Below are 26,829 nucleotides of genomic sequence, written 5' to 3' on the forward strand. Positions count from 1 at the left end.
TGTTGAAACCAATTAAGGGCTACAGCTGTTTGTGCTTCCAGATTCTAAGCTGTGAATACTGATTAAAGATCCATGAAATAAGAAACAGGCTGAATCTTTTGTTCATTAGTCTATTGGCTACATAGTGATGCTGTTATTATGAGGCAATCCAGGTAACGATATTTAATTACAGCAAAATGCTTTACAAAATGTTGAAGAACCTAAAGCAGTGTAGGATTGTGTTTGGTGTATGTTGTCTGGTCTATATGATGATCATGTATGTTAATGAAAGCCACTGTGTGAAATAAAACATTGCTATAAATCAGGGGTTTCTGAGCAAAAAACTAATATATATGTATTTTTTTTTTTACATCGTTGTACATAAAAGACTGTAAAAACACCAACAAATCAGCTCCAAGTGATTTTAATTTGTAAATCTGTTCCAAAGTATTCCTATAAATAATAGAAAGATATGGTATATCTGATCATATACAGATGCAAGAAAGGTTTGAAATTATCATGTTTTAGTAAAATATTATATCTGTTTGGGCTTCTTGCGGTCAATTTGTAGTCTAAACATTTTTTGTAATTATGTTCCAGGCCCCTGACCATCAGCGCAAGAAAAAATCATATGGTGTACGACATTTTTAACTGACTGAAAAGGGCTTTTATCCAGTTGGGATCAATATATTTAAAAAAAGACCCATGATTATTAAAAGTCTTACAATGCATTATAACCCCATAATAATGCATTATACCTGTTGGTTTTATTAATGTTACTGAAAGTTTCAAAATAATGGTGCTAAAATAAAACTGTGCCACCTGCAAACATTGTGAGAGAAACATAAGTACTGTTGGATTCAACCTCTCTTTAAACTAGACTGTGTCCTTGTGTCCTGGTGTAGCCCCACACATGTTGAGTGAGAAGATCTGCTGTGTCACTGGGATAGGGTGGTATCTCTACGGCTGGGAAGACCATGCTCCTCTGCTGGTCATGATTGGAGCGTGCGTTGTGCTGAGTCACGCCTCTTGCTCCAGGATTCCCTCTGTCTGGCCTCAGGTCAGGAGTTGGGCTACGGGGGCCCTTAACACCCTAACGCCGCCATGACACAACTATTTATATTGGCTTCCCACTCACAGTAAGTTCCTTAATTCACATGTACTGAAGCTAAAGGTACTTCACCTTTATAGAGGCTGGATCAAGATAACTCTTTGGAGACTGTTGTAATCCGTACTGCCATGTGGAAACAACAGACCAAAAACACACTCCTGAGAAAAGTTCCTCTTTTGCACCATGACCAGACCAACTGCCTGTGAATGTTGTGCTACTTTGCAGATAAGGGCTGCCTTCCACTGTAGGTGACTCAGCTATCCAGAACACGCTGCATCTCCACAGATAATACCGCTCAGAAAGGTTCGAGAATAATGGGATAATGGGGAACAACTGTCACTTTTCTCATAGCATACATGCAGCAAAGATTCACTGTACCCAAAACTGAATTTAAGGTATTATAATGACAAAACATGGCAGAGAAATGTGCCCACTTGTTTGAGTAAAATAAGAGGTATATTACTCATTATTCATTGACAATTTCTATTAATATTAATCCACAAATTATTTTGCTTTGAATAATTTGAGGCAATATCCTATTTGTGCATGCAATACTGTAACAGACCAATGTTCTGAACATGTTCATTTTTTAAATATGCATTGGACAAACTACTATGAATTCTGAGAAAAATAAGAAAAGTTAATGGGCCCTAAACTATGTTGGCTGAAATGTTTATACTATGTTGTCAGAACTTCAATGCACTAGACAACAAAAAATGCAATGATATAGCAGTGACATGAGTAAAAATGTGGGGGGTTTGGTGAAGAGAAAGCAGTACTTCAAGAATCCATTCACCCTTGTGCACAGTCTGCCTATGGAGGGACATTACATTTTCATTTACATTTTAGTCATTTAGCAGACGCTCTTATCCAGAGCGACTTACAGTTAGTGAGTGCATCCATTATTTTTTTTTGTATATACATATATTTTTCATACTAACCGCAATAATATTTAATTGAATCCTCACATCCTCCCTCCTTCTCAAAGCACATTGGAGTAGATCTTAGGTTCCTCTCCTCTGATCTTCTCCTCCAATGCATTTTGAGAAGGAGGCAAGTAGAGAATGCAAGGAATCAAGGAAATACAATTGACATACACACCAGGAATTGGACTACTGTGAGGTCATCCTAGAGAACGAGGCTGGCCGACTATCCGTCCTGCTGCTGGATGAAGGGGTTTGGGGATGGCTTCCATGCCGTCCTGAGGACAGATGAGCACCACGGACGTCCCTCTACAAACCACCAGGCCCAGCTGCCGCGTGTCCTCGGTCAGCTTGAACTGGTCGTCAGGATCCCGCAAGTACTCGATGGTGCTATCCAATACCAGGTTCAACAGGGGGTCAAACCCCTTCAGAACTCCACTGGCCTCTCGTCCTCCCTGAAACTTCACACAGATTTGTTTATCAATGTACTTTGACAGGTCAAAGATACTCTCTTTCTTCTTCTCTCCTTCATTGTTTCTGTCCTGGTTTCTGTCTGCCATTTTTAACCTGTTCCAGCCACGCCTTTTGAACTCTGCTGAGGTATTCCTAAACAAGGATGCAGCTGATTTACAGGTGATACAAAATCAGCACATAGACAGTACCAAAGACACAGGATCATTGAGTCAATGGGATACTTGTCTTTAAGAGTCTGTTTAAATTGTAATTAGGTGTTTTCACACTTGTTACTTTTCTTTTCATTATTCCAATGGCAGTGCTGCTTGGAATAAATCATGTCAAATGACACTTCTAGACCAGATCATTATCCTCAAAGTCATCACCTGATCTAGGCAGATCTCCTTTTCTCTCTTTCAGGCAAACTACTGCCACCTCAAAGCTATCTGTCCTACTGCAAATATGTGAACAATGTGAAAACTTGGGTGATATCCTTTTTAGGCACACAGGCCTATATGTCTATTAGCCTACATTCCCGACATGTCATTAAATTATTCATTATTGAAATAATGAAATAGGTGTTCAAATAGTATAAAAGAATAGGGAAGTATATGAGACTTTATGAATTTGTTGATACATAAGCAAAAGGAAGGATGCAACTTTCTACAATGATTGTTGGTTGTTATCAATGTAAACTGTCACAATATTTGTTCAAATATAATCTGAAACCAACACAGTTTGTTATTTTAATTGCACTGTGACTATTACAGCATGCCAGAACAGGTGACTGAAGGGGAGCTGCCCATGCAAGTGAGGAGTCCCCATCCTTTTCTACGAAATAAATAAATAAACAATGAATCGTCCAGTCTCCTGTGCGCCCAGCCTGGTGCGCCTCATCCCATCTCATGCATGGCTGCCAGTAATGGTCTACTGGGTGTCAGCTTTTATTGGCACGATACAAAGCAAGTGCCAAGGACTGTTGCACCGACTCCCCGAGCAGACTCGGCCTCTGGATAAAAGCAAGCAAAATGCCTCAGTCGAGCACAGAAATATAGAAATGTTAAGCTGGAAAGAGGAAGTACAGTGGAGAGGGGAGGGACCGAGGGCAGAGTTCCATGGGGCTGCCGCGGCACTTCGAACTTCTGCACATGGAGCGGGGGAGAGTTGGAAGAACTTCATATTGCAAACTCAAGGAATAGCAGGTATAGTAACTTTCACGATGCTTGTTAACTTAAAACTAATTTAAAGTGTTTATTCGTATTTCTAAATAGTAAGAAATGAAAGATCGTTACTCTTTTAAAATGAACTACCTAACAGATTGGAAAACATTGTCCTGAAGTCTGGTGCAGGTGCGTGAGCGTCTGAAATCCTGTGACGCGGGTATTTTTATAGTGGTGCATGTAACGGATTTGACTAATCAAGGAAAATGTTAATGTTTCATGAATGTTATACAATTTTTATGTGCCTTATAATTAATATCGAATGTATTTTCTTTTCTAAAATAATGGAATAATGGAATATTTTCCTCCTTTCCCAAACTCATTTTTAGGAGATTACAGGAATTGCTCACAATTATCTGAACCATATCGAAACAGTAGGCTATATGTCTTGTCATTGACAATTAAGCCTATTAGAATTAGGCTAAACATAAAAACAAAAACAGACATTTCCTTGGTTTCAAAGTTTTCCATAGACTGGTTTCACTTTTCGTGCCAGATTGCCACCTGTTGCAACTGTGCGCATCCAGAAGTCTACAAACCATTTTAATTCATGTCATTCAAGCTGGAGTTCTTATTTCAGAAGTCCACTTTCCATTATTACAAATGAAACCAAGTAAATTGAAATAACACGTATAAACTTGATCTAAACAGTCCTCAATAAAAGCGCAATAATTAGCTTTAGCCTAGGCTATAACTACGTTTCCCACAGTATGAAAAACGTAATCTGTTTCTCTGCCCTTTTCAAAGTTACATGAAAAAGACACACACACTTCAAAATCCCTTTTCAAAATGCCCAAGACGGTCTCAATTATTGGTTGGTCTGATCCGAACCTGACATGTGTGTTGATAGTATTGGTGGGCAGGGCTCAAGTATAGCCTACTGTTAACATGTTGTGAAACTGACATTCAACAAGAACACCATAGAAGATTCATTTTGAGAGAAATAATGTTCCTCACACCTTTGTGCGCTGGGACAACATTTTACAAGCTTCAACACGGAGGCTATTTTATTCTTGTAATGAGGAACTATAACCATAAACAATGAAAAATCCTACTCAAGTAGGCTAATTAATTTGGTTAATATGGAGTAATAAGGTATATCATATTTTCATTACTGCATTGTCTAGATTGTCCTCACAAAACTTCAAAAGCAATGTTGATCTTGTTTTAACTTGATTTAATTTGCTGTTGACAATATTATTTCCATTTTGTTGACAGTGCAAACTGCCCTACAAAGGCAAAACGCAGTAACTACGTACTTTTTTTACCGCAAAATCTGACTTCAAATTATTTTTTTGTCTAGACAGACAGCAATTTCTGATACTCCATGATATATTCTAATCATCTGGCTTGTTCTTGTGTCAGGAAACTATATACCACATTAATCAGATAACATACCTGGCCATTAGAACAGATCAAAGATTTTTGACTAAATTCGTAGTTACTGTGTTTTGCCTTTATAAGGCAGCATAGCCGTCCTCCTCATTCTGTATTAACATTAAACAAGATTAGGCTTCTCACTTTTTTAGGGCAGCCAAACACTTGCATTTCAATTTGATAGCAGGCCTAAGGTATATTTTTCTCATTTCAAGCAAACCACTGCCACCTCAAAGGTTTCTGTCCTACTGAAAAGATGAGATAATAATGTGAAAACTTGGGTGATAGCATTATTAGGCAGGAATGTGCTGCATTTTTTTTTCATGAAAAGTTTATATTGAAAACGAATCCAAAATTAAAAACACAGCAGCCTGTACAAATGTACTCACCCTCAAGAAAAAAAATATGATATATTTAAATGACTATTAGTAAACGAAGCAATGAATTGCACCCCACCCCATAGCACAATTACATTTGATTTATCTGCTTCTTCTGATTGAGGAGGGTTGAAATGCTGCAAATACGTGTTTGTGGATTCATCAGCTTCCTTATTGTTAGCATACTGAGGAAGGGGACAGAGAAAGAAAGGCTGTTATTAAAATGATTCTCACTGAATACCAGTGTAATGAAGTGTGTCAAATGCAAATGAAGACCATAAGGAAACTCCTTTCAATGCTCCTATACTGTAGCCCCTCTAACCCACAATAGGTGCTAAAACATTAGCTCAGTAAGATTATCATCTTTCAATTTATGACTGCACATTTCATTAATTGCTAATGAGTATTCTCTCTATAATTTTCAGATGATAAAAAATGAAAAAGATGACTGTTTTGACTGTTCATTATATTACGTGGTGTAATGTAGTAGGGCATGGTTCCCCAAATGGTGGTTTGGGACCCACAGGTGGGTCGCTGCTAAGGCATGAGTGAGTTGTGGCACAAATATTGTTTTGTTTAACACTGGAATGGATGAGGTGGGTCTCAATACACAAAAAGTAGTATTATTTTTTACATCTCACTATCAAAATATATTATATTTTGTATGCCATGTCAAAAGGAATTTTCTGGAGAAACAAATTAGGACTTTCAAGTACAGTCTTGAATCACTCTTCTCACAGAAGCAGCATATACTTATAATAGTTTGAGAACAAAAACATTTCAATAATAATACCTGATATGATATCATTCTTGTTTGACTTTTCTTTAAAAAAGTTATTAAAAACTTAGCCTAATGTTCTATATCACCCCTCAGATTGTATAGATTTTCATACGACTGATTTATCCATTCATATAGGCCCCATATTATTTGCACATGTTTTATGTTGATATTCCTGACATTTAAGGATAAATATGTGTTGCCAAATGATAGTTTACATTATAAAATCCTGTCTGTCAGTTTTTACTTCCTCCCAGTATCCAGTGTGCTGGTGTTGTACACTTTGGCTGTTTAACGGTTTGACTGTTTCAGTCTCCACCCTGCTCCCTGTCGTGTGTTCGCACCCTGCTCTGCACAGCCCCTCCGCCCCACCTGCCATCCACCCCACACACACACACACACACACACACACACACACACACACACACACACACACACACACACACACACACACACACACACACACACACACACACACACACACACACACACACACACACACACACACACACACACACATGCACACACACACACACACACACACACACACACACACACACACACACACACACACACACACACACACACACACACACACACACACACACACACACACACACACACTCCCTTTAGTTTAGTTAGGACTGGGGGCGTTGTGAACCCACAGCCCTCTTCCTGTCACTCTACCCCTTACTGAGCGCACTCAGACCCACTGCCATGACTCTTCCTGCCCTTTGTGAGGCACTTTCAGAAAGCGGCTGTTGCCCTTAGTGCCTTGTTTTGTCATATTTGACCAAAGTGGTGTCATTCTGAAATATTGTCTGAATGAAACCATCCACAAAACACAAAATATATTGAGAATAGTCAACAAGAAATAAACTACAACATGACATAGCATTAAGATATCCAACTAATTGGGTTTTGTCACAAACGCATGTGGCTTAAAATGAACCAGGAAACAAAACTATGATAAAAAAACAAAAAAACAAATGTAAGATTGCATCAGGTAGTTAGTAACTAAAAGTAATAACAATGTTACTTCGGGTGAATATACAACTTCCTGAATGCCTACACAACTGTATTGTGGTGGAACATGGGAATGCATTTCTCACTTCTGTCAAAGTCCCCCACCAACATGATCAGTATTTCCCTTCGCACCATCCGCCCAGAAAAAAGGGCACATGTGAATACCCCCCCGACCTCCAAACTCCAGATGCTAAAGAATGATGTCGCAGGCAGGGCCTCCTAGTCCTGTATCGACACACTAGCATGCAACACCCACTGTGCTCGCAGCGCCGCATCTTCTGCACTTGGGTCCTGGGTGTTCGTGGGTTGTTGAGTCTCTGACTTGACTCGCCTGTCCGCTGAACATTGTGTGTTGCGACAGCAGCGGGGGCTGCTTGGTGGCTTCCCACTATTTGTTCCAAATGTGTGGAGCCATCTGTCAGTAAAACAGGAAGGCCTAGGTTCCCCTTCTCCCTCGGGCTCGCTTCGCTATTTTAGGGAGCTTCACTTCTCCCTGTGTGGCTGGCTGGGCTGGGAAAGCGGCTCCACCAAGGGCCTTCTTGAAGTGGCGGAGCTGAGGCTGAGGCTGTTGTGCCCATCTGCTGCAGGCTTGAGGGGGATGCATTATTAATGGGGCCACGCACACTGGTGACTCCTCAGATATGCAGCAGGCCCTGGCCAGGGGATGTGCTCTTCTTCACTAAATTGCCTCCTCTTGTGCGAGAGAAACTTACTTCGGTGCCCCTTGGCCTTCTCCTTCCTCTATCTATCTCTCTGTCGCTGGTTCTCTCTCTTTACTTTCGCTCTCTGACACACTCCCTGTCTGTCTTGGTTCCCTCCCCTCCCTATCTCTGTATCTCCCCCTCTCTCTCTATCACTCTCTCTGGGTCCCTCTCTTTATTATCTTTCTCTCTCTCCTCTCTCTTTGTTTCTGATTGTGGTGCCTCTCGCACACGTCTGTGCTCGGGTAGTGGCGCGCTCAGCGATGCATGCTCAGTAAATTAGAGTGAACATGAGCGCAGATCAGCTGGGCACGGCAAACAGCCATATCCTCAGTGACCTAGGGCCACTTAATTTTCGGCTTAATTTTGCGGCAGTCAGTTTGCATTTTTGGATGATTAGGTTGCAGGAAATTAACAATAAATAACAAATGTGGTCTGAAAGCCCCTTCCCAGCACCCCTCATCACCATAGCCCATCACGCAGGGCCAAGCCACTCTCCCAGCCCGTCCTCTCTGTCAGACATGTAATGAAAATGTCTGTAATTCTTTGTAATGTAATGTGGGGGACAGTGGTGTGTCTTTCGGTGTGACAAAAGGGACATTGCCGGCGTGACAGAGGTGTACACAGCGAGGTCATGCCTTTAGTCAGTTGTGGCTTTTTATAATGTTGTGTTTTTTCAGCCCTGCTGTGCCGTTGATCAAATTTAAACACATCTACATCTCCGTCTCTCTCTATCCCATTAGAGTACCTGCACCGAATGGAGACGGAGGAGGCTCAGGAGATGTCTCAGATGCCAGGTAAGAGCCTCTGTTTTCAGACCTCAGAGTGTGAGTTGCACAGAGCCCAAGCTGACTGGCACAGTCACAGCACATATGATGGATTATAGATGATTATGGTTCTATCATATGAGCAATAATGAACCATGTTCTGGTGACTAATGGGTGTTTGCTGGTGCTTACCCATGCAGGCAGGGACAGCCCCCCTCCCAATGATGTGTCTGAGGACAACGACGAGGCCATGCCCGTCCCAGAGGACCTGTCTGCCAGCTCCAATCTGCAACACAACAACAGGGGTGACAAAGGAGGCATGGGTGAGTGACAGCTCATATAAGTCTGTGCCACATGTTTCAATGTACCACTCCCACATCAGTGGGCCTATAACCAGTTATAACACCCAGACCAGTATAGCCATCAAACTTTCACCTGTGTGCCCCAAAACAGTTTCCAGAGCACCTTCAGAAATATGTATACCCTCACAAGGACAAAAGTAGTAGTATTGTTCATACTACTCATAATGAAAAGAATGATGATTTAAAAACAGCAGTTATCATAATATATTAATACATGTCATATGATGAATACATTTATAATAATACATTCTTGTTACACCTGCCTGCACTAGATAGAACAGCAACATTTCCACCCCCTTATTTTTTTAAACATTAAAATAAACCAAAATTACATATCATAAAAACAAATGTGTCAGTAACTTAACTATTTTGTGTTAGTAAAATAGCAAGTTTGTAACGGCATCCCAACCAGTAGTTACCACATCAAAAAAATCCCTTAAATCCACTTATTACTTGCAATCTAGCGCTTAATCAATCTTAGTTCTTTTGAACATGTAATCTTGATGCATTTAGGTCATTGGCAGGAAAGGTTGGACATTTCTCTGATCCATCACATGATGTGCAAAACCTTAAGGAATGGCTAATGTGGCCTTGATATGTGGATGTAACTAAATGAAGCCAGGGAATACCATTAGCTGATGTACAAGTTCATTGAAACTCGGGACATGACTGGGATGTCAGGGGACACCAGGCAGCATTTACCAGATGAAGTTTTGGAATTCAAATGTTTGCTTCATGAGAACATCTGTGAACCCCTCCCCCCTAGTGCTGCACTACCTGTGTGCAAGGTTAGCCATATCATATTGTATACGTAAAAATACAGTAGCTCATGCAACCAATATCTATGGTAGGTTTATGGGATGTGTTAGTGATCCATTGTGATAACTACAATACACAATAAGTGTTACTATAATTTTGGGTGTAAAACTGGATTGTCCTTCCATATTAGCTCCAGATAGCTGTGTGGTGTAGTTTACCCTTGTACTTCGAGGCAGCATTTAGTCAGAAACAACATGTCAGAGCAAGAGTTTCCTAAGAAGAACTTGCCATCAGGCAGTTTCAACACTCCAGGAGATAAAGTTTTCAGGAGCAGAGTCAAGCTCGGAGATCAGCATTGCACATCACCAGTGCATCGCACCACCACACAGCCAGCCACCTGCAAACACACTGACGCTTTCACTTCAACTGTCAAGCTTTTAACTCAGCAGCACACATAAGGAACTCCAACCCTCGCCAGCATGCCATAGTTTACGACAAGGATACCCATTGTCATGTACCAGGAATTTATTGTAACTGCCCTACTAACCATGAAGTACACATTTATCTTGATCAAAAGTCACTCAGTCAATGTGAAAACGTCTATCAGCATTGAAGAGAAATCATCATAAGATATTTTGAGGCTTTCACCTCCAGCAGCTGCAGTTCTAAGGTTTATCCATGAGCCGCCAATTGATTGACTTTCTGAAGCATTACATGGGCTGACCTATACTTATTTTGTTTATCATAAATGCTCATTTTTTGGGCTTTGTGCAAGTTTGCAGTTGAGCTAGAGCTGGAAGAGGAGGCCATAGGAAACACAGGCATATGCTGCTGTGGTTCAGTCCAGTCAGGCATGTCTTTCTCCATATGACTGTCTTTGTGGCTGAGCGTATGATTAGTCATTTCACTTGCCGGATTTACAGACATTATTCCATAGTACTTTCAACATGTTTTTGTAAATTCACATACAATGAGAGCAGAGCATCAGAGATAAATGTTTTATAGTGTCTTCTTTGGCGAGTTCGTTTTTTAAGGATGTGTTGTATGATTCCTAATCTCTTTTTCTGGTCTTATATTATTTTGAAATACAGGAAGAGGTCCTGAATCAGGAAAGAGGTCGGCATAAACAAAGACAACAGTGTGTGTGTGTGTTTGTATGCATGTGTTTGTTTGCACGTGTTTGTCTTTGGGTGTTGGTGAGTGTAAGTGTTTGTGTTGCTCTGCACTCGCTGAAGATCTAATCACCAGTGTGAGGGTGTGAGAGTGTGAGAGGAAGTGACTGTTATACTGTATCTATGCAGTGCATCGCTGGCTCTCCGATAAACCCCAAATGCATCAAGGAGTTATTATTATCTGTTAGGATCATGTGGTTCAAAGGATATTGGCCTGAAGTGCAGGACACAAGCAGGACTGTGTAACTGAGACAAGGAGGCTGCAGGTATGATGGAAGCTCAAGACCTCAAAGCCAGGTTGTTTTTTGCAGTTTTCCATTCACTTTCCAATGCTAACATACTGTAGGTTTGTCCTACACAGCTTCTCTAGGTTCATCCCACACAGACTTCACTATACAATTCAACAAGCCCAAAAAGGATTTCCCTTGTGTTGGGAGGACAAGACACATTGTCACAAAAGGTTGCCTTATTGAATTCAATTGTATCAAAATATTTTTGGTCATTACAGTCACACAGACAGTAAAATTACATGTCACGGTATGCCTTTCTGGTGACACAATTTATCTTTCAGTATGTATGAATCATTAGGGTTATTCAGTCTTCACTACAATCCTGTCTATTTCCCAAAAATGCAAGGTTAGAGTTTCAAAAGAGTGGGGAAAAGTACGCTTTGTTTTTGGTGCCCCTTATCGACACTGAAACACCAAAAGGAATTGTGTTCAGTATGGCATCTATGTGGTTTTACACGCATGTGGTTGGTTCCACAGCAGAGTTAGCACACACTGGGCTATTTTCATCAGGCAGTGAGAAAAGCAGCTCTGTTGCAGGAACCTTCAACAGGCTCTTTTTACTTCCACACTACATAACTGAGCCATCATCAATGGCTTGTTATCAGTTACCCGTGTTTCCTATTCTTTTGATAGTTTGAGTAGCTTGTGAATTTAGAAATGTAGTCTCTTTTGTACCAGTGAATCAAATCAATGACACTGGAGCTGTAACTAAGTATACGGTAGCCTACACTGTTGAAAATAATGTGTTTAGTTATTTGACTTCCAAGCAAAGTAAATAAGCCTAGGGTTTTGTCACGGAAGGTCTCTGGAAAGATACTTGAGCTTCAGTGGTCTACACCAACCCTCATGTTGTCGTTCTGGCCCCTCTCTAACCCACAGGCTCATAGCTGAGGTAGACAGCATTGACATCGGCAAGGTCAACCGGACCACTACTGCTGGTGCTGCAGCTTCTCAAGGATAAATGGGGAAGTTGTGACCAACTTGGGGATGGGAAGAAGGGCTTTTACTTTATGTAATGCTTGCCACACATCCTGATTTACTAGTTTTGGGAAGCAAGTGTAAAATCTAACAGGAAAGAACAAACAAAGAGATAGAGCAATAAAACAACAACAGTGAATCAGTAGATCCGCCTCTCAATGTCAACACCAGACATTTAAGTCAAATGAACAATACATATTCTACTATGAATGATATAGAATCAAAAGGCAAAAGAAAATCTCAGTGAGATTCTAAAGGGTAACACCACTGCAACAAGAGCACTTTCTGTAAGTGAAATCTTGGACGAGCCCCCAAATCAAATCAAATCAAATTGTATTTGTCACGTGCGCCGAATACAACAGGTGTAGACCTTACAGTGAAATGCTTACTTACAAGCCCTTAACCAACAATGCAGTTTTAAGAAAAATATGTGTTAAGAAAGTATTTACTAAAATAAACTGAAGTAAAAAATAAATAAAGAAGAAGAAAATAGAAAAATAACAAATATTTAAAGAGCAACAATAAAATAACAGTAACGAGGCTATATACAGGGGGTACCGGTACAGAGTCAATGTGCAGGGGCACAGGTTAGTCGAGGTAATTGAGGTAATATGTACATGTAGGTAGAGGTAAAGTGACTATTCATTGATAATAAACAGAGAGTAGCAGCAGCGTAAAAAATTCAAATAGTCCAGGTAGCCATTTGATTAGCTGTTCAGGAGTCTTGTGTATATATATGCTACGGCCCAAGTTCTGTGCATTACTGTACATTAACTGAACAACAAACCCATAGAGGGCAGTGACATTTTTTCTCTCACGACTTTAATCACATAGACGTTTAAAAAGAAAGTGGTTGTATTCATGTTGTAGCCAACAACCCAGTAATCCTCAGGTCTATGATTCTGGCTGACAAGTAGGCCTAACATGCTTGGGGAGATGCAGGCCTTAACTCAGCATCTGTGGTTTGTGATAATATGCTCTTTAAAGTTATCAGTGCCCTGGGTGCTTTCTCTATGTCAGTAGTAATCTGTGCCTTTCTGCTTTCATCTAGCTAACTTCCTTAGTGCCGGGTGTGCGATTTCTATAAGCGTGTGGTTTGTGTTTTCCTCATCTCGCCTGCTCAGCGGAAAGACATGTAGTAGTCTATGTGTCCACTCGCAAAGAAAAGTAACAACAGGCAAACTGACAAAACAAGGGGTTTTAGGGCTACAGACTAAATGTTGTATGGTGAGGGAGGAGCAGTTTTTCTTTTACAAGGCTGCCCTGGACTTACAGTATTTCATCAGTTAGCATAACATAACTAATTCTAACGTAATTTGGTCTTTGGGGTGTCCACTATCACCAAGGTGGCGCTTAATTGTATTATTTGAGTAGTTAGCATGGTACTGTATACCAAATGCTGATTTTATCCAGTATCACCAAGATGGTATTCAGTTGATACTGAAGTGAGAGCAACAAAAAGTCATTGTGTTCACACGAGTTGCCTTTCCGCTCTCACTGGATGAATCATGCATTATGGGAGCTTGTTCCCTGGGAGTGTCAGTGAAAACAAGCATCCCACAAAGGGACTGTTTCAGTTACACTGTTTTACAATTCCTAGTCTGAGCTTCCCTTTCTGTCACTTCTCCATAATTATTGGTATTTCGGTTACGTAGGCCCTGTTTCTGAAGCTTCCCCTTTTTCCCTATAGATTCCTATATTTCATTATTTCCACTTCTTCCACTTCTTCTGGTGTACAAACAAGGAAGACACATGAGGAAATCAGCCACCATGACATGCAAATAACAGGCTAATAGTTGAGGGGTTTACAAGGTTTTAAGTGTTTGAAAGTACATTCCAATTACTTGAGGAAAACGTCACTTGACCCGATATCCCTCCAATACTCAATCAGACGGCTGTCGTCACATTTCCTTTACATTCGCTCCTTTTATAGTTGTGCTTATTGAGATGATAAACGTTGATTAAATTAAGGTTCAAAAAATATTTGTGCAAATGGATTGTCTATGCCATAGTCTGGTTACAAAGTTATTGAAAAAATTGACAAGTTCCCAATGGGCAAAAACTGATTGAATCAACGTTGTGTCCACGTCATTTCAACAAAAAAATCAATGTGATGATGTTGAATCAATGTGGAAAACTAATTGAATTTGCAAAAAGTTATCAACGTAAGGGCATTTCATCTTTTTTTCACCTAACTTTTAACCTAAATCCAATGACATGGTGAATTTATTTGTTGATTTCACGTTGAATTCACGTTAGTTGACAACTCAACCAAATGTAAATCAAAAATAGACATTGAACTGACTTCTGTGCCCAGTGGGTTGTGTCTATAAATCAAACATTCATTGTGTTACATTTTGAATGCAAGCGTTTTTGGATTATCATTTAAATTTTTTAAGCGCTACCTATGTTCAGATATTGTGTTTTTTTGTTATTTCTTTTATACCTTACTTGTTTGGTGTGCGAGTGTGTGTGTGTGTTTGTTTACCATAGTTTGTTGGTCTGGTTTACACCGCTGCCGTCCCTTGTTTCACACAGCTTCCTGTGTCTCTGTTTCCTGTTTATCTTGCAGTCATTTTTACAGAAGTGTGATGATGAGAGATGGAGTATGAGTTTCCCTATCTCTTTTAGCGAAAATATATATATATATATTATCCATCTGTTATGTTTGATCTGGAACACTGATCACAAGAACCCACTGCATAAATTCACCAAATCTGTTTCAAAGTTTTGTCCTAGTGTGCTCTGCTAATCAAGTTGAATTGAGGATTGCTGCACAGAAAGTGCTGATTTAAATGCTCTCACTCTGCAATGAACGATTGCTATCAGTAAGTTCATTGGAGGTGAGGCACTAAAACAACCATTCAAGTAGAGGGAGACACAGACACATGCCCTTAAACTAATAGTCACATATTGACCAATGGAAAGTCAAAGATGTACATGTACTCAAATAGTAATATAGTAATGTACTCATATTTCTACACAGTAAGGTAGGCTATAGTCCCCCAGAAACATGCTCCTATTCTAAACAGTGGCCCACTGCCCTCTTTTCCAGCCTGTAACATTAAAGTTGAGGCTCGCAGTGACGAGGAGAATGGGCTCGCCTTTGACATGATGATGAATGGCGAGGAGGAGGAGGAGTGTGCGGAAGACTTGCGCGTGCTCGATGCCTCGGGGGCCAAAGTGAACGGCTCCCATGCAGGCGGCCCCGACAGCAAGGGCCCCTACTCCTCAGCCGGGGGTATCCGCCTGCCCAACGGGAAGCTCAAGTGTGATATCTGTGGGACAGTTTGCATTGGCCCCAATGTGCTGATGGTGCACAAGCGAAGCCACACTGGTAAGCCATCCGCGATACCCATCGCCCTTACTTTGCACCCACGCTCACTGGTAGCCTTACAGAGAGATCATCTGTATGTGGAGTTGAGAAGCTGAGATGGATTCTGTCAGTATCTTTATCTTTACTTCAGAGACTGAGAGCAGTAGACAGAGCACTCTTAGGATACGTCTGTGTTCTTATGTCTTATTCCAAAGTTGTCCACAAAGCATAGGCTACAACACAAGTAATTGGGGTTTCACACTATCTTACAGAAGTTAATTACATGCTTATCACCTAATAAGTATGTTTTTGTATATTGGAGAACAAAGCACCACTTAGTAGGATATCATGCTACAGTGCTAGGTATCCACCAATTGTGTTGACTTCTATAAGATAAGCACCAGGAGGTGCAATGAAGCAGTTGAATACTTGTTTTGTAAAAGTTATTGCTTAACCAATAGGAGTTAATTGATGATGGACGAGCTTAACATGAAGAGATCAATTCCATTTAGTTGTTGATGTGGATAATATAGAGCTTTCATTGGTTTGTAGTGGTCAAATGGGTTTCAGAGGCATCTTTTCCCATAGTTACAGTGCTATAGTCAATATATTGGTATGTAATGTTGTAAACGGGAGTTTTAGACTAAAATATTGAGGTATTAGTCAAGTATGTCATGTGTCACTCCTGAGTGGCGCAGTGGTCTAAGGCACTGCATCGCAGTGCTAACTGTGCCACTAGAGATCCTGGTTCGAATCCAGGCTCTGTCGCCGCCGGCTGCGACCGGGAGACTCATGGGCGGCGCACAATTGGCCCAGCGTCATCCAGGGTAGGGGAGGGAATGGCCGGCAGGGATGTAGCTCAGTTGATAGAGCATGGTGTTTGCAACACCAGGGTTGTGGGTTCGATTCCCACGGGGGGCCAGTATAATTTTTTTTTTTATTCACTAACTGTAAGTCGCTCTGGATAAGAGCGTCTGCTAAATGACTAAAATGTAAAAATGTAGTATCTAGATATTCTGTATGGGTGACTTTTGGGTGTCCTTTTAAATTATCACAAGAGAGGTGGCTCGTGATCTATTTGTTGTGTGATAAGACTAAAAAAGTAAGATGAATATAGTCCATAAACATGACCTTATATCACAGATGAAAAACAGGATATCAGCGGCAATTAAATGGAATCTCCACAAAATTGCAATTATCCGAGTATAAAAACTTTTTCAAAATTCAAAATTGATATTCTATTGAAATTCACCCAAACCAGTAGGGGGGAACACTTTTTAAAAAGGCACTTAACTGCCAAGCTTTAGAAACTAATGAAACCCAAAATGGAAGAAAGGAACATTAGACTAATGTAAATGCAAAATAATGTATAATAAAATATATAATGAAGTGCCTCCTATTTAAATAGAAAATATTCTGTGGTGAGTCTCTGCTCCTGAAATGCATTTTTAATGAGCTTCCTTTTTTCTATAGTTTTGCTGCTTCACTGGTGAGTCTTATTTTATGGGGGCCTTTCGAAAAAAAAAAGCCATATTAAAACCTTCTCACAGAATGCCACAACACGCAGAGAGGATGGATATTGGTTTATTCCAGAACCACTGATCAGGAAGACTGGCTCTCAACACAAAGTGTTTCCTTCGCTTTATTCAAATTAGCTTGAATTTGCATTGTGATGGGCCACTCTTATTTTAGAGACGAAGAAGAGGAAAAAATTAGATTTTCAGATCAAATTGACCCAGGCACTGGTGCATTACGAAACTGGCAGCCTGAGTCTGAAAGGCTCTTGTTCGATCAGAGTGGTAGTCGGCTCCGAGGTGCAGGGCCAGGGAGAGCACGGAGAAATGGAGTGTCACTCCGCTCTCAAACCCTCCTAGGCTGGTTGATTGGGTTGTGTGCCGAGTTCCTCCATCATCCACTGTGTTCTAGTGCTTGGGAGTCTTGTAGTACAGTGACCCCACATTCACATCCACAGTGGAACTATTTGGGATGCTTTAGTTCTTGCATCCACATAGCAAAATTCAGACAATGGCTTTATACCTAGCCTATTATTGTCTGAGGAGAGGCTGTTCTCGTTGAGCTGAGTTGACATTGGTGTATCTCAAAGCAAACTAGAAACTCCCAATGGTTGAACTGATACAAACTACAAATTGGTCCATCTCATGCTGTAGGATGACAAAAGAGAAAGCACATTCATACATTCACCATACACTGTCAACACTTTGCATTAACCCTCTTTTATCTAAAATGTATATAATTCCATTCATATAGGCCTACTCTTACAAATAAAATACTCATCTGCTATTATTGTAATTTTGTGTCTGAGCTCACAACACAAGATTTTGCTGAAGATGTTTCTATTTAATGATAACATCTACATGATAGTATCTACATAACTCACAGATGCCTATACTCCAGTTGTGTGTTTGTGAGATTACAAAAGTGTGCTTGTTAGTGAAAAATATCCAAACACTAATTTGCTATCTGCCAATTACATTTAAAGTGTTGATACATACTGTAGATGAGTGGCAGCTGTTCCTGTGTGATGGCCCTCACAGCCTGCTGTCTTGTCCTCAGGAGAGCGTCCGTTCCAGTGTACCCAGTGTGGTGCTTCTTTCACCCAGAAAGGCAACCTGCTGCGCCACATCAAGCTCCACTCAGGAGAGAAGCCCTTCAAGTGTCACCTGTGCAACTACGCCTGTCGCAGGAGAGACGCCCTCAGCGGTCACCTGCGCACCCACTCTGGTGAGTCAGGAGCATGTGTCTGTCATCTGCAAATCAATTATTATAAAACCATTACGTTTATCATGTCAAGGAAACATGTGACTGGGTCTATTGGAGAATGAAAAATAATTCCATTATTACTCAAAATACAACATATACACCACTCACAATATGGACAGTACTATGGCCCCCCCCACATGCACTTGAATATTGCTCTCAATTTATTGCTGTCAGTGCTCACTGCTGTATCAATGTCACATCTAAGTAAGCATTTCACTGTAATGTCTGCACCTGTTGTATTCGGCGCATGTGACCAATAAAGTTTGATTTGATTTGATTTGATCGTACAGTTGGAAAACCCCACAAATGTGCTTACTGTGGGCGGAGCTACAAGCAGCGTAGCACTCTGGAGGAACACAAGGAGCGGTGCCACAACTATCTCCAGTGTATGGGGCTGCAGAACAGCATCTATACAGGTTAGTTAGTGTCTCTCACCTCCACCTACACTGTTGACCTACTGTGCACTGTAGTTTACTCAGGACTCTCTCTGGTAGCAACATGAATGAACCAACAATGATGCAATTACAACAATACTCCCAACAGGTCAGACTACATTTTATGACATTTATCTGCAGAATAAACATTGTTCCTCTATCAGTAAGGCTTCCGTAATGTATTGGATAAGTGCATTTTTGCTGTTTCTGTTGACTCATATCCAGTTATTCTAAAGGGGAAAAACACTTTATTCAGTAAAGAAATGTGGTCAAATAGAGTGGCAGCTAATTTTCTTGGAATGACGGATAGGTCTTTAAGTTTTACTGCTTCCTTCTGTGAATCAACTAACTATAAATAAGAGCCTGACGTCTTTTTCCTTGTAATCTTTTCAGTTCATGTTTTGTTAAAAATGAATTGACAGTTCTGCTTAAATGTAATAATAATTTCCTGAATGTGGAACATGGCTTAGAGTTAAATATAGTAAGATAATGTGGCTTTTGCTCACGTTAAAATACCTCTTATACAAAGGATCCATTGAAGGTGGATGTACATGTAACCTACTGAGCTGACAACATTAGGAAGTGGGCCGAGAGAGCAGAGGTTTGTATATTTATAAGAGGAAATTATGAGACAGGTTGATCACTCTCCTTTGCTTAGTTAGTGTGTGCCTTCAGAAAGTATTCACACTCCTTGAATTTTTCCAAATTTTGTTGTTTTACAGCCTGAATTTTAAATGGATTAAATTCAGATTTTGTGTCACAGGCCTACACACAATACCCCATAATGCCAAAGTGGAATTATGTTTTTAGAAATGTTTACAAATTAATAAAAAATGAAAAGCTGAAATGTCTTGAGTCAATCATTTGGATGGTGTATCAATACACCCAGTCACTACAAAGAAACAGGCGTCATTCCTAACTCAGTTGCCGGAGAGGAAGGAAACCGCTCAGGGATTTGACCATGAGGCCAATGGTGACTTTAAAAGTTTAATGGCTGTGATATACCATTCTTCAGATATACAGTACTACATGTTCTATCCATATACTGTCCATATTATCTATACTTCCCATCACACACACATATACAGTGCATTCGGAAAGTATTCAGACCCCTTCACTTTTTCCACATTTTGTTACATTACAGCCTTATTCTAAAATTGATTTTTTTTTAAGAATCCTCATCAATCTACACACAGTACCCCATAATAACAAAGCAAAAACAGGTTTTTAGAAATGTTTGCAAATTTTTATTTACATACACTACCGTTCAAAAGTTTGGGGTCACTTAGAAATGTCCTTGTTTTCGAAACAAAAGCAATTTTTTTGTCCATTAAAATAACATCAAATTGATCAGAAATACAGTGTAGACATTGTTAATGTTGTAAATGGCTATTGTAGCTGGAAACGGCAGATTTTTTATGGAATATCTACATAGGCGTATAGAGGCCCATTATCAGCAACCATCAGTCCTGTGTTCCAATGGCATGTTGTGTTTGCTAATCCAAGTTTATAATTTTAAAAGGCTAATTGATCATTAGAAAACCCTTTTGTAATTATATTAGCACAGCTAAAAACTGTTGTGCTGATTAAAGAAGTATCTGGAGCATCAGCAATTGTGGGTTCGATTACAGGCTCAAAATGGCCAGAAGCAAATAACTTTCTTCTGAAACTCATCAGTCTATTCTTGTTCTGACAAATGAAAGCTATTCCATGCGAGAAATTGCCAAGAAACTGAAGATCTCGTGCAACGCCGTGTACCACTCCCTTCACAGAACAGCGCAAACTGGCTCTAACCAGAATAGAAAGAGGAGTGGGAGGCCCCGGTGCACAACTGAGAAACAGACGCCTCACAGGTCCTCAACTGGCAGCTTCATTAAATAGTACTCGCAAAACACCAGTCTCAACGTCAACAGTGAAGAGGCAACTCCGGGATGCTGACCTTCTAGGCAGAGTTGCAAAGAAAAAGCCATATCTCAGGCTGGCCAATAAAAATAAAATATTAAGATGGGCAAAAGAACACAGACACTGGACAGAGGAAGATTGGGAAAAAGTGTTATGGACAGACAAATCGAAGTTTGAGGTGTTCGGATCACAAAGAAGAACATTTGTGAGACGCAGACCAAATTAAAAGCTGCTGAAGGAGTGCTTGATGCCATCTGTCAAGCATGGTGGAGGCAATGTGATGGTCTGGGGGTGCTTTGATGGTAGTAAAGTGGGAGATTTGTACAGGTTAAAAGGGATCTTGAAGAAGGAAGGCTATCACTCCATTTTGCAACGCCATGACATACCCTGTGGACGGCGCTTGATTGGAGCCAATTTCCTCCTACAACAGGACAATGACCCAAAGCACAGCTCCAAACTATGCAATAACTATTTAGGGAAGAAGCAGTTAGCTAGTATTCTGTCTATAATTGAGTGGCCAGCACAGTCACCGGATCTCAACCCTCTTGAGCTGTTGTGGGAGCAGCTTGACCATATGGTACGTAAGATGTACACATCAAGCCAATCCAACTTGTGGGAGGTGCTTCAGGAAGCATGGGGTGAAATATCTTCAGATTACCTCAAGAAATTGACAACTAGAATACAAAGGTCTGCAAGGCTGTAATTGCTGCAAATGGAGGATTCTTTGACGAAAGCAAAGTTTGAAGGACACAATTATTATTTCAATAAAAAATAATTGTTTCTAACCTTGTCATTGACTACATTTCCGATTCATTTTGCTATATTTCCCATAAACTCATTTCATGTGACCCCAAACTTTTGAACGGTAGTGTAAGTATTCAGACCCTTTTACTCTGAGACTCGAAATTGAGCTCAGGTGCATCCTGTTTCCATTGATCATCCTTGATATGTTTCTACAACTTGATTGGAGTCCACCTGTGGTCAATTCAATTGATTGGACATGTTTTGGAAAGGCACACACCTGTCTATATAAGGTCCCTCAGTTGACAGTGCATGTCAGAGCAAAAACCAAGCCATGAGGTCGAAGGAATTGTCCGTAGAGCTCCGAGACAGGATTGTGTCGAGGCACAGATCTGGGGAAGGTTACCAAAACATGTCTGCAGCATTGAAGGTCCCCAAGAACACAGTAGCCTCCATCATTCTTAAATGAAAGAAGTTTGGAGCCACCAAGACTCTTCCTCGAGCTGGCCTCCCGGCCAAACTGATCAATCGGGGGGAGAAGGGCCTTGGTCAGGGAGGTGACCAAGAACCTAATGGTCACTTTGACAATGCTCCAGATATCCTCTGTGGAGATGGGAGAACCTTCCAGAAGGACTAACATTTCTGCAGCACTCCACCAATCAGGCCTTTATGGTAGAGTAGCCAGACGAAAGCCACTCATAAGTAAAAGGCACATGACAGCCTAAAGGACTCTCAGACCATGAGAAACAAGATTCTTTGGTCTGATGAAAGCAAGATTGAACTCTTTGGCCTGAATGCCAAGCATCACGTCTGGAGGAAACCTGGCACCATCCCTACGCTGAAGCACGTGGTGGCAGCATCATGCTGTGGGGAGGTTTTTCAGCGGCAGGGACTGGGAGACTAGTCAGGATTGAGGGAAAGATGAACGGAGCAAAGTACAGAGAGATCCTTGATGAAAACCTGTTCCAGAGCGCTCAGGACCTCAGACTTGGGCGAAGGTTCACCTTCCAACAGGACAATGACCCTAAGCTCAGAGCCAAGACAAAGCAGGAGTGGCTTCGGGACAAGTCTCTGAATGTCCTTGAGCGGCCCAGCCAGAGCCCAGACTTGAACCCGATCGAACATCTCTGGAGAGACCTGAAAATAGCTGTGCAGCGACGCTCCCCATCCAACCTGACAGAGCTTGAGAGGATCTGCAGAGAAGAATGGGTGAAACTCCCCAAATACAGGTGTGCGAAGCTTGTAACGTCATACCAAATAAAACTTGAGGCTGTAATCGCTGCCAAAGGTGCTTCAACAAAGTTCTGAGTAAAGGGTCTGAAGCCTTATGTAAATGTAATATTTCAGTTTTTGCTTTTTCATTATGGGGTATTGTGTGTAGATGATGAGGGGAAAAAATAATTGTATCCATTTTAGAGTAAGGCTGTAATGTAACAAAATGTGGAAAAAGTGAAGGGGTCTGAATACTTTCTGAATGCACTATATATACAGCATATTTATATATTTATACTCTTAATTCCATTCTTTTACTTTTTAGATTTGTGTGTATTTTTGTGAATTGTTAGATATTACTGCACTGTTGGATCTAGGAACACAAGCATTTTGCTACACCCGCAATAACATCTGCTAAATATGTGTATGCGGCCAATAAAATTTGATTTGAAAGGAGAAAACTGAGGATGGAGCAACAACAGTGAAAATAAAAATATTCTAAAGGCACTAAAGTAAAACTGTAAGAAATGTGGCAAAGAAATTAACTTTATGTCCTAAATATACAAAGCGTTATGTTTGGGGCAAATCAAACACAACACATTACTGAGTACCACTCTTCATATTTTCAAGCATTGTGGTGGCTGCATCATGTTATGGGTATGCTTGTCATCTGCAAGGACTAGGGAGGATTTTTAGGATCAAAAGAAATGGATAAGAGCTAAGCACAGGCAAAATCCTAGAGGAAAACCTGGTTCAGTCTGCTTTCCAACAGACACCGGGAGACAAATTCACCTTTCAGCAGGACAATAATCTAAAACATAGGGCCAAATACACACTAGAGTTGCTTACCAAGGTGACATTGAAATTTCCTGAGTGACCTAGTTACAGTTCTGACTTAAATCGGCTTGAAAATCTATGGCAAGACTTGAAAATGGCTTAGTAATGATCAACAACCAATTTGACAGAGCTTGACGAATTTAAAAAATAATAATGTGGAAATATTGTACGAACCAGGTGTGCAAAGCTCTTAGAGACTGATCCAGAAAGACTCACAGCTGTAATCGCTGCCAAATGTGATTCTAACATGTGTTAACTCAGGGGTGTGAGTAAATTTGATATTTCTGTATTTCATTTTCAATACATTTGCAAAAATCTCTAAAAACATATTTTCACTTTGTCATTATGGGGTATTCTGTGTAGATGGGTGAGAGACAAAATCTATTTAATCAATTTTGAATTCAGGCTGTAACACAACAACATGTGGAATAAGTCAAGGGGTATGGATACTTTCTGAAGGCACTGTATACCAACTGTCTGTCAATAAAAGCATCCTCATCATTGCGCCCTGTAAGAAATCTACTTTCAGGGATGCTTAAGCCAATAATAGCAAGATCCTGTTATACAGTAATTCTAAATTTTATCAGGTCAGATTTTACTACTTTGGTTCTGAAACCTACTTCTCTGTCTTGCTTTCCAGTAGTAAAGGAAGAAAGCAACCAGAATGAGCAGAGGGAAGACTTAAGCCAGACGGGATCTGAGAGAGCCTTGGTGCTAGACAGACTAGCTAATAATGTTGCCAAACGTAAGAGCACTATGCCACAGAAGTTTGTAGGTAAGGGAGAAAGTCTGCTTCCTTTGTATACCAACCAACATTGCTTTAACTGCAAAGCACACGACTTAGGTTCCAAATGTGAGAATTGCGTATTTCAGTTTGATGCATTCTGATTTGCCACCTTTGCGCTGCAGAATAGGCTATTTAATAAAACAGCATTAATTAATTAATTAATTATTAATTAACATTAATATTCAGCATGATCACCCTTGTGCCTAGAATCTGTCTATCATTATAACAATGTTTGAGCTTTATTTAAGTTGATCAAACATAATATTTCCATTGATTTCAACTTCATTCTAAAGCTTTGTGTATTATACATTTATTTTAAGATGACTTACTTAAATTAAATTAATTAAATATATTAATAAGAATATATTGACAAAGCATGTCAGAAATAACAACAACTAAAACAAAGTAATCAGCCATGAGACACTAAGGAGAACAATGCAAATAACTCTAAATAAGGAGAGAATCAGTAAAATTGTGACCAATAAATGGACCCCTAGAACTACAGGGAAACATTAGTGCTTGTAATGTTTGATGTCATTAATCTGAGGATTTTCTATTTGAATTGTAACATTGGTATTCATCGGTTTTCCCTTTCTAATCCTCAGGTGAGAAGCGTCTCGCCGACCTCTCCTTCGAGGGCAACCCGGGGGAACTGATGCAGCCTCATGTCATCGACCAGGCCATCAACAGCGCCATCAGCTACCTGGGTGCTGAGTCCCTGCGACCTCTCATCCAGACCTCCCCAACCTCCTCTGACGTGGGGGTCATTGGCTCCATTTATCCCAAACACAAGCCCCCTCCAGAGGGCCAAGGGGCGGGGGGCCACGGCCTGTCAGCCAAGGACAGCGCAGCCGAGAACTTGCTGCTGCTCGCCAAGTCCAAATCTGCCTCCAGCGAGAGGGATGGCTCCCCCAGCCACAGTGGCCAGGATTCCACCGACACGGAGAGCAACAATGAAGAGAGGGCAGGTGGCAGGGCATCGAGCCTCATCTACCTGACCAACCACATCACGTCTGGGGTACGTAATGGCGTGCTGCCCCTGGTGAAGGAGGAGCAGCAGCGGCAGAACGAGGCCATGCGGGCCAGCATCGAGATGGCCTCAGAGGGGTTCAAGGTGCTGAGTGGAGAGGGGGAGCAGTTGAGGGCATACTGCTGTGAACACTGTCGCATCCTCTTCCTAGACCATGTGATGTACACTATCCACATGGGCTGCCACGGCTTCCGAGACCCTTTCGAGTGTAACCTCTGTGGCTACCACAGTCAGGACCGATATGAGTTTTCGTCACACATGACCCGAGGGGAGCATCGCTACTGAGTGGCCCACTGAACACACACATGTACATGTACTAACACACACACACACACACACACACAAACACACACACTTGCTCTCTGAAAGTGGCAATTTGTATACATTGTCAAGAAATTGTGTGTTTGAAGAACGAAGAAGACTAATTTATGTTAATTTCACATGTTCAGGAGGAAAAGGGAAACTATTCCTCCATCTGCTTTATAGAAAATAAAAGGTCTTAAAAATAACTGTTCAGTGAACAAAACAAACAACTAAAAATATTATTGTGCCTCAGCAGTAAGTATCATGTGTCACATACTGTATAGTTTTAAGTCATTGATGTCTGTATACATTAAATAAATGTCTCTGTTTTCTGATAGCCTACCTGGAGGAATATCTGTATATTTTATTCTAAAGAATACAATCATCCAATAAAGTTGGCTTTTAAATGGCAAGGTATTGCTTGACATTTATGTAAGGGATAATCAACAAGGGGCTATGCGTTCTATGGAAAATAATGAACGATGTGGAAGGTGTGTTCCACAACGCGGTAGAGTGGAACTAAACCTTCCACTGAGTTGCATTATTATCCAGAGAACGCATAGAGCACCGAGTTGATTATCCCTTTTACACCATGGCTATAATTTAGCACATTTGCCGCTACAAATGTGTTACTTTGCAGGTAAAGATGTTTACTATAACTACAGTAGTTTCTGTGGTAACCAAACAAACAGACTTGCTTGTTTAGCTAACCAAACCATCAGTCCTAGCTTGCCATTATGAAAATCGAATTCAACAATACCAATAATGTTTTCAATTAGACTTTTGCTTTCAAAAGCAGCTCAAACAAAACATGTAAGAATGAACTATAGAATGAACTATAGCCATAAGCAATATACCGTGCATTATTTAAGCAATAAAAAATAACAGGCCCGAGGGGGTGTGGTACAGTGGATATAAAAAGTCTACACACCCCTGTTAAAATGCCAGGTTTTTGTGATGTAAAAGAATGAGACAAAGATAAATCATGTCAGAACTTTTTCCACCTTTAATGTGACCTATAATGTGAACAATTCAATAGAAAAACAAACTGAAATCTTCGAGGGGGAAAAATAAAAACCTTACAATAACCTGGTTGCATAAGTGTGCACACCCTTAAACTAATACTTTGTTGAAGCATCTTTTGATTTTATTACAGCACTCAGTCTTTTTGGGGTAGGAGTCTATTAGCATGGCACATCTTGATGTGGCAATA

At 40.6% G+C, this 26,829-nt stretch overlaps 1 protein-coding gene and 1 pseudogene across 1 annotated transcript; one reads left to right on the top strand and one right to left on the bottom strand.

The window, feature by feature from the left end:
* Positions 1-2,239: 2,239 nt before the first annotated feature.
* Positions 2,240-2,583, bottom strand: LOC121553492 (annotated as a pseudogene).
* An 839-nt stretch (positions 2,584-3,422) lies between these two features.
* LOC121553491 (DNA-binding protein Ikaros) lies at positions 3,423-26,365 on the top strand. Its single transcript, XM_041866627.2, has 8 exons — positions 3,423-3,668; positions 8,689-8,742; positions 8,913-9,035; positions 15,329-15,610; positions 18,164-18,331; positions 18,661-18,786; positions 24,137-24,271; positions 24,889-26,365. The coding sequence occupies exons 1-8, from the start codon at positions 3,524-3,526 to the stop codon at positions 25,596-25,598; spliced, it is 1,743 nt and encodes a 580-aa protein (XP_041722561.2). The 5' UTR covers positions 3,423-3,523; the 3' UTR covers positions 25,599-26,365.
* Positions 26,366-26,829: the final 464 nt, after the last annotated feature.

Source organism: Coregonus clupeaformis, chromosome 37 (genome assembly GCF_020615455.1).
Source record: "Coregonus clupeaformis isolate EN_2021a chromosome 37, ASM2061545v1, whole genome shotgun sequence".
NCBI lineage: Eukaryota > Metazoa > Chordata > Actinopteri > Salmoniformes > Salmonidae > Coregonus > Coregonus clupeaformis.

Bases quoted from the DNA above. Each gene is read 5' to 3' on its own strand.
- LOC121553491 (XM_041866627.2), top strand. From the start codon at position 3,524: ATGTTAAGCTGGAAAGAGGAAGTACAGTGGAGAGGGGAGGGACCGAGG. The intron at 3,669-8,688 runs GTATAGTAACTT...CTATCCCATTAG, and splicing joins GCAAACTCAAGGAATAGCAG to AGTACCTGCACCGAATGGAG. The intron at 15,611-18,163 runs GTAAGCCATCCG...TCTTGTCCTCAG, and splicing joins GCACAAGCGAAGCCACACTG to GAGAGCGTCCGTTCCAGTGT.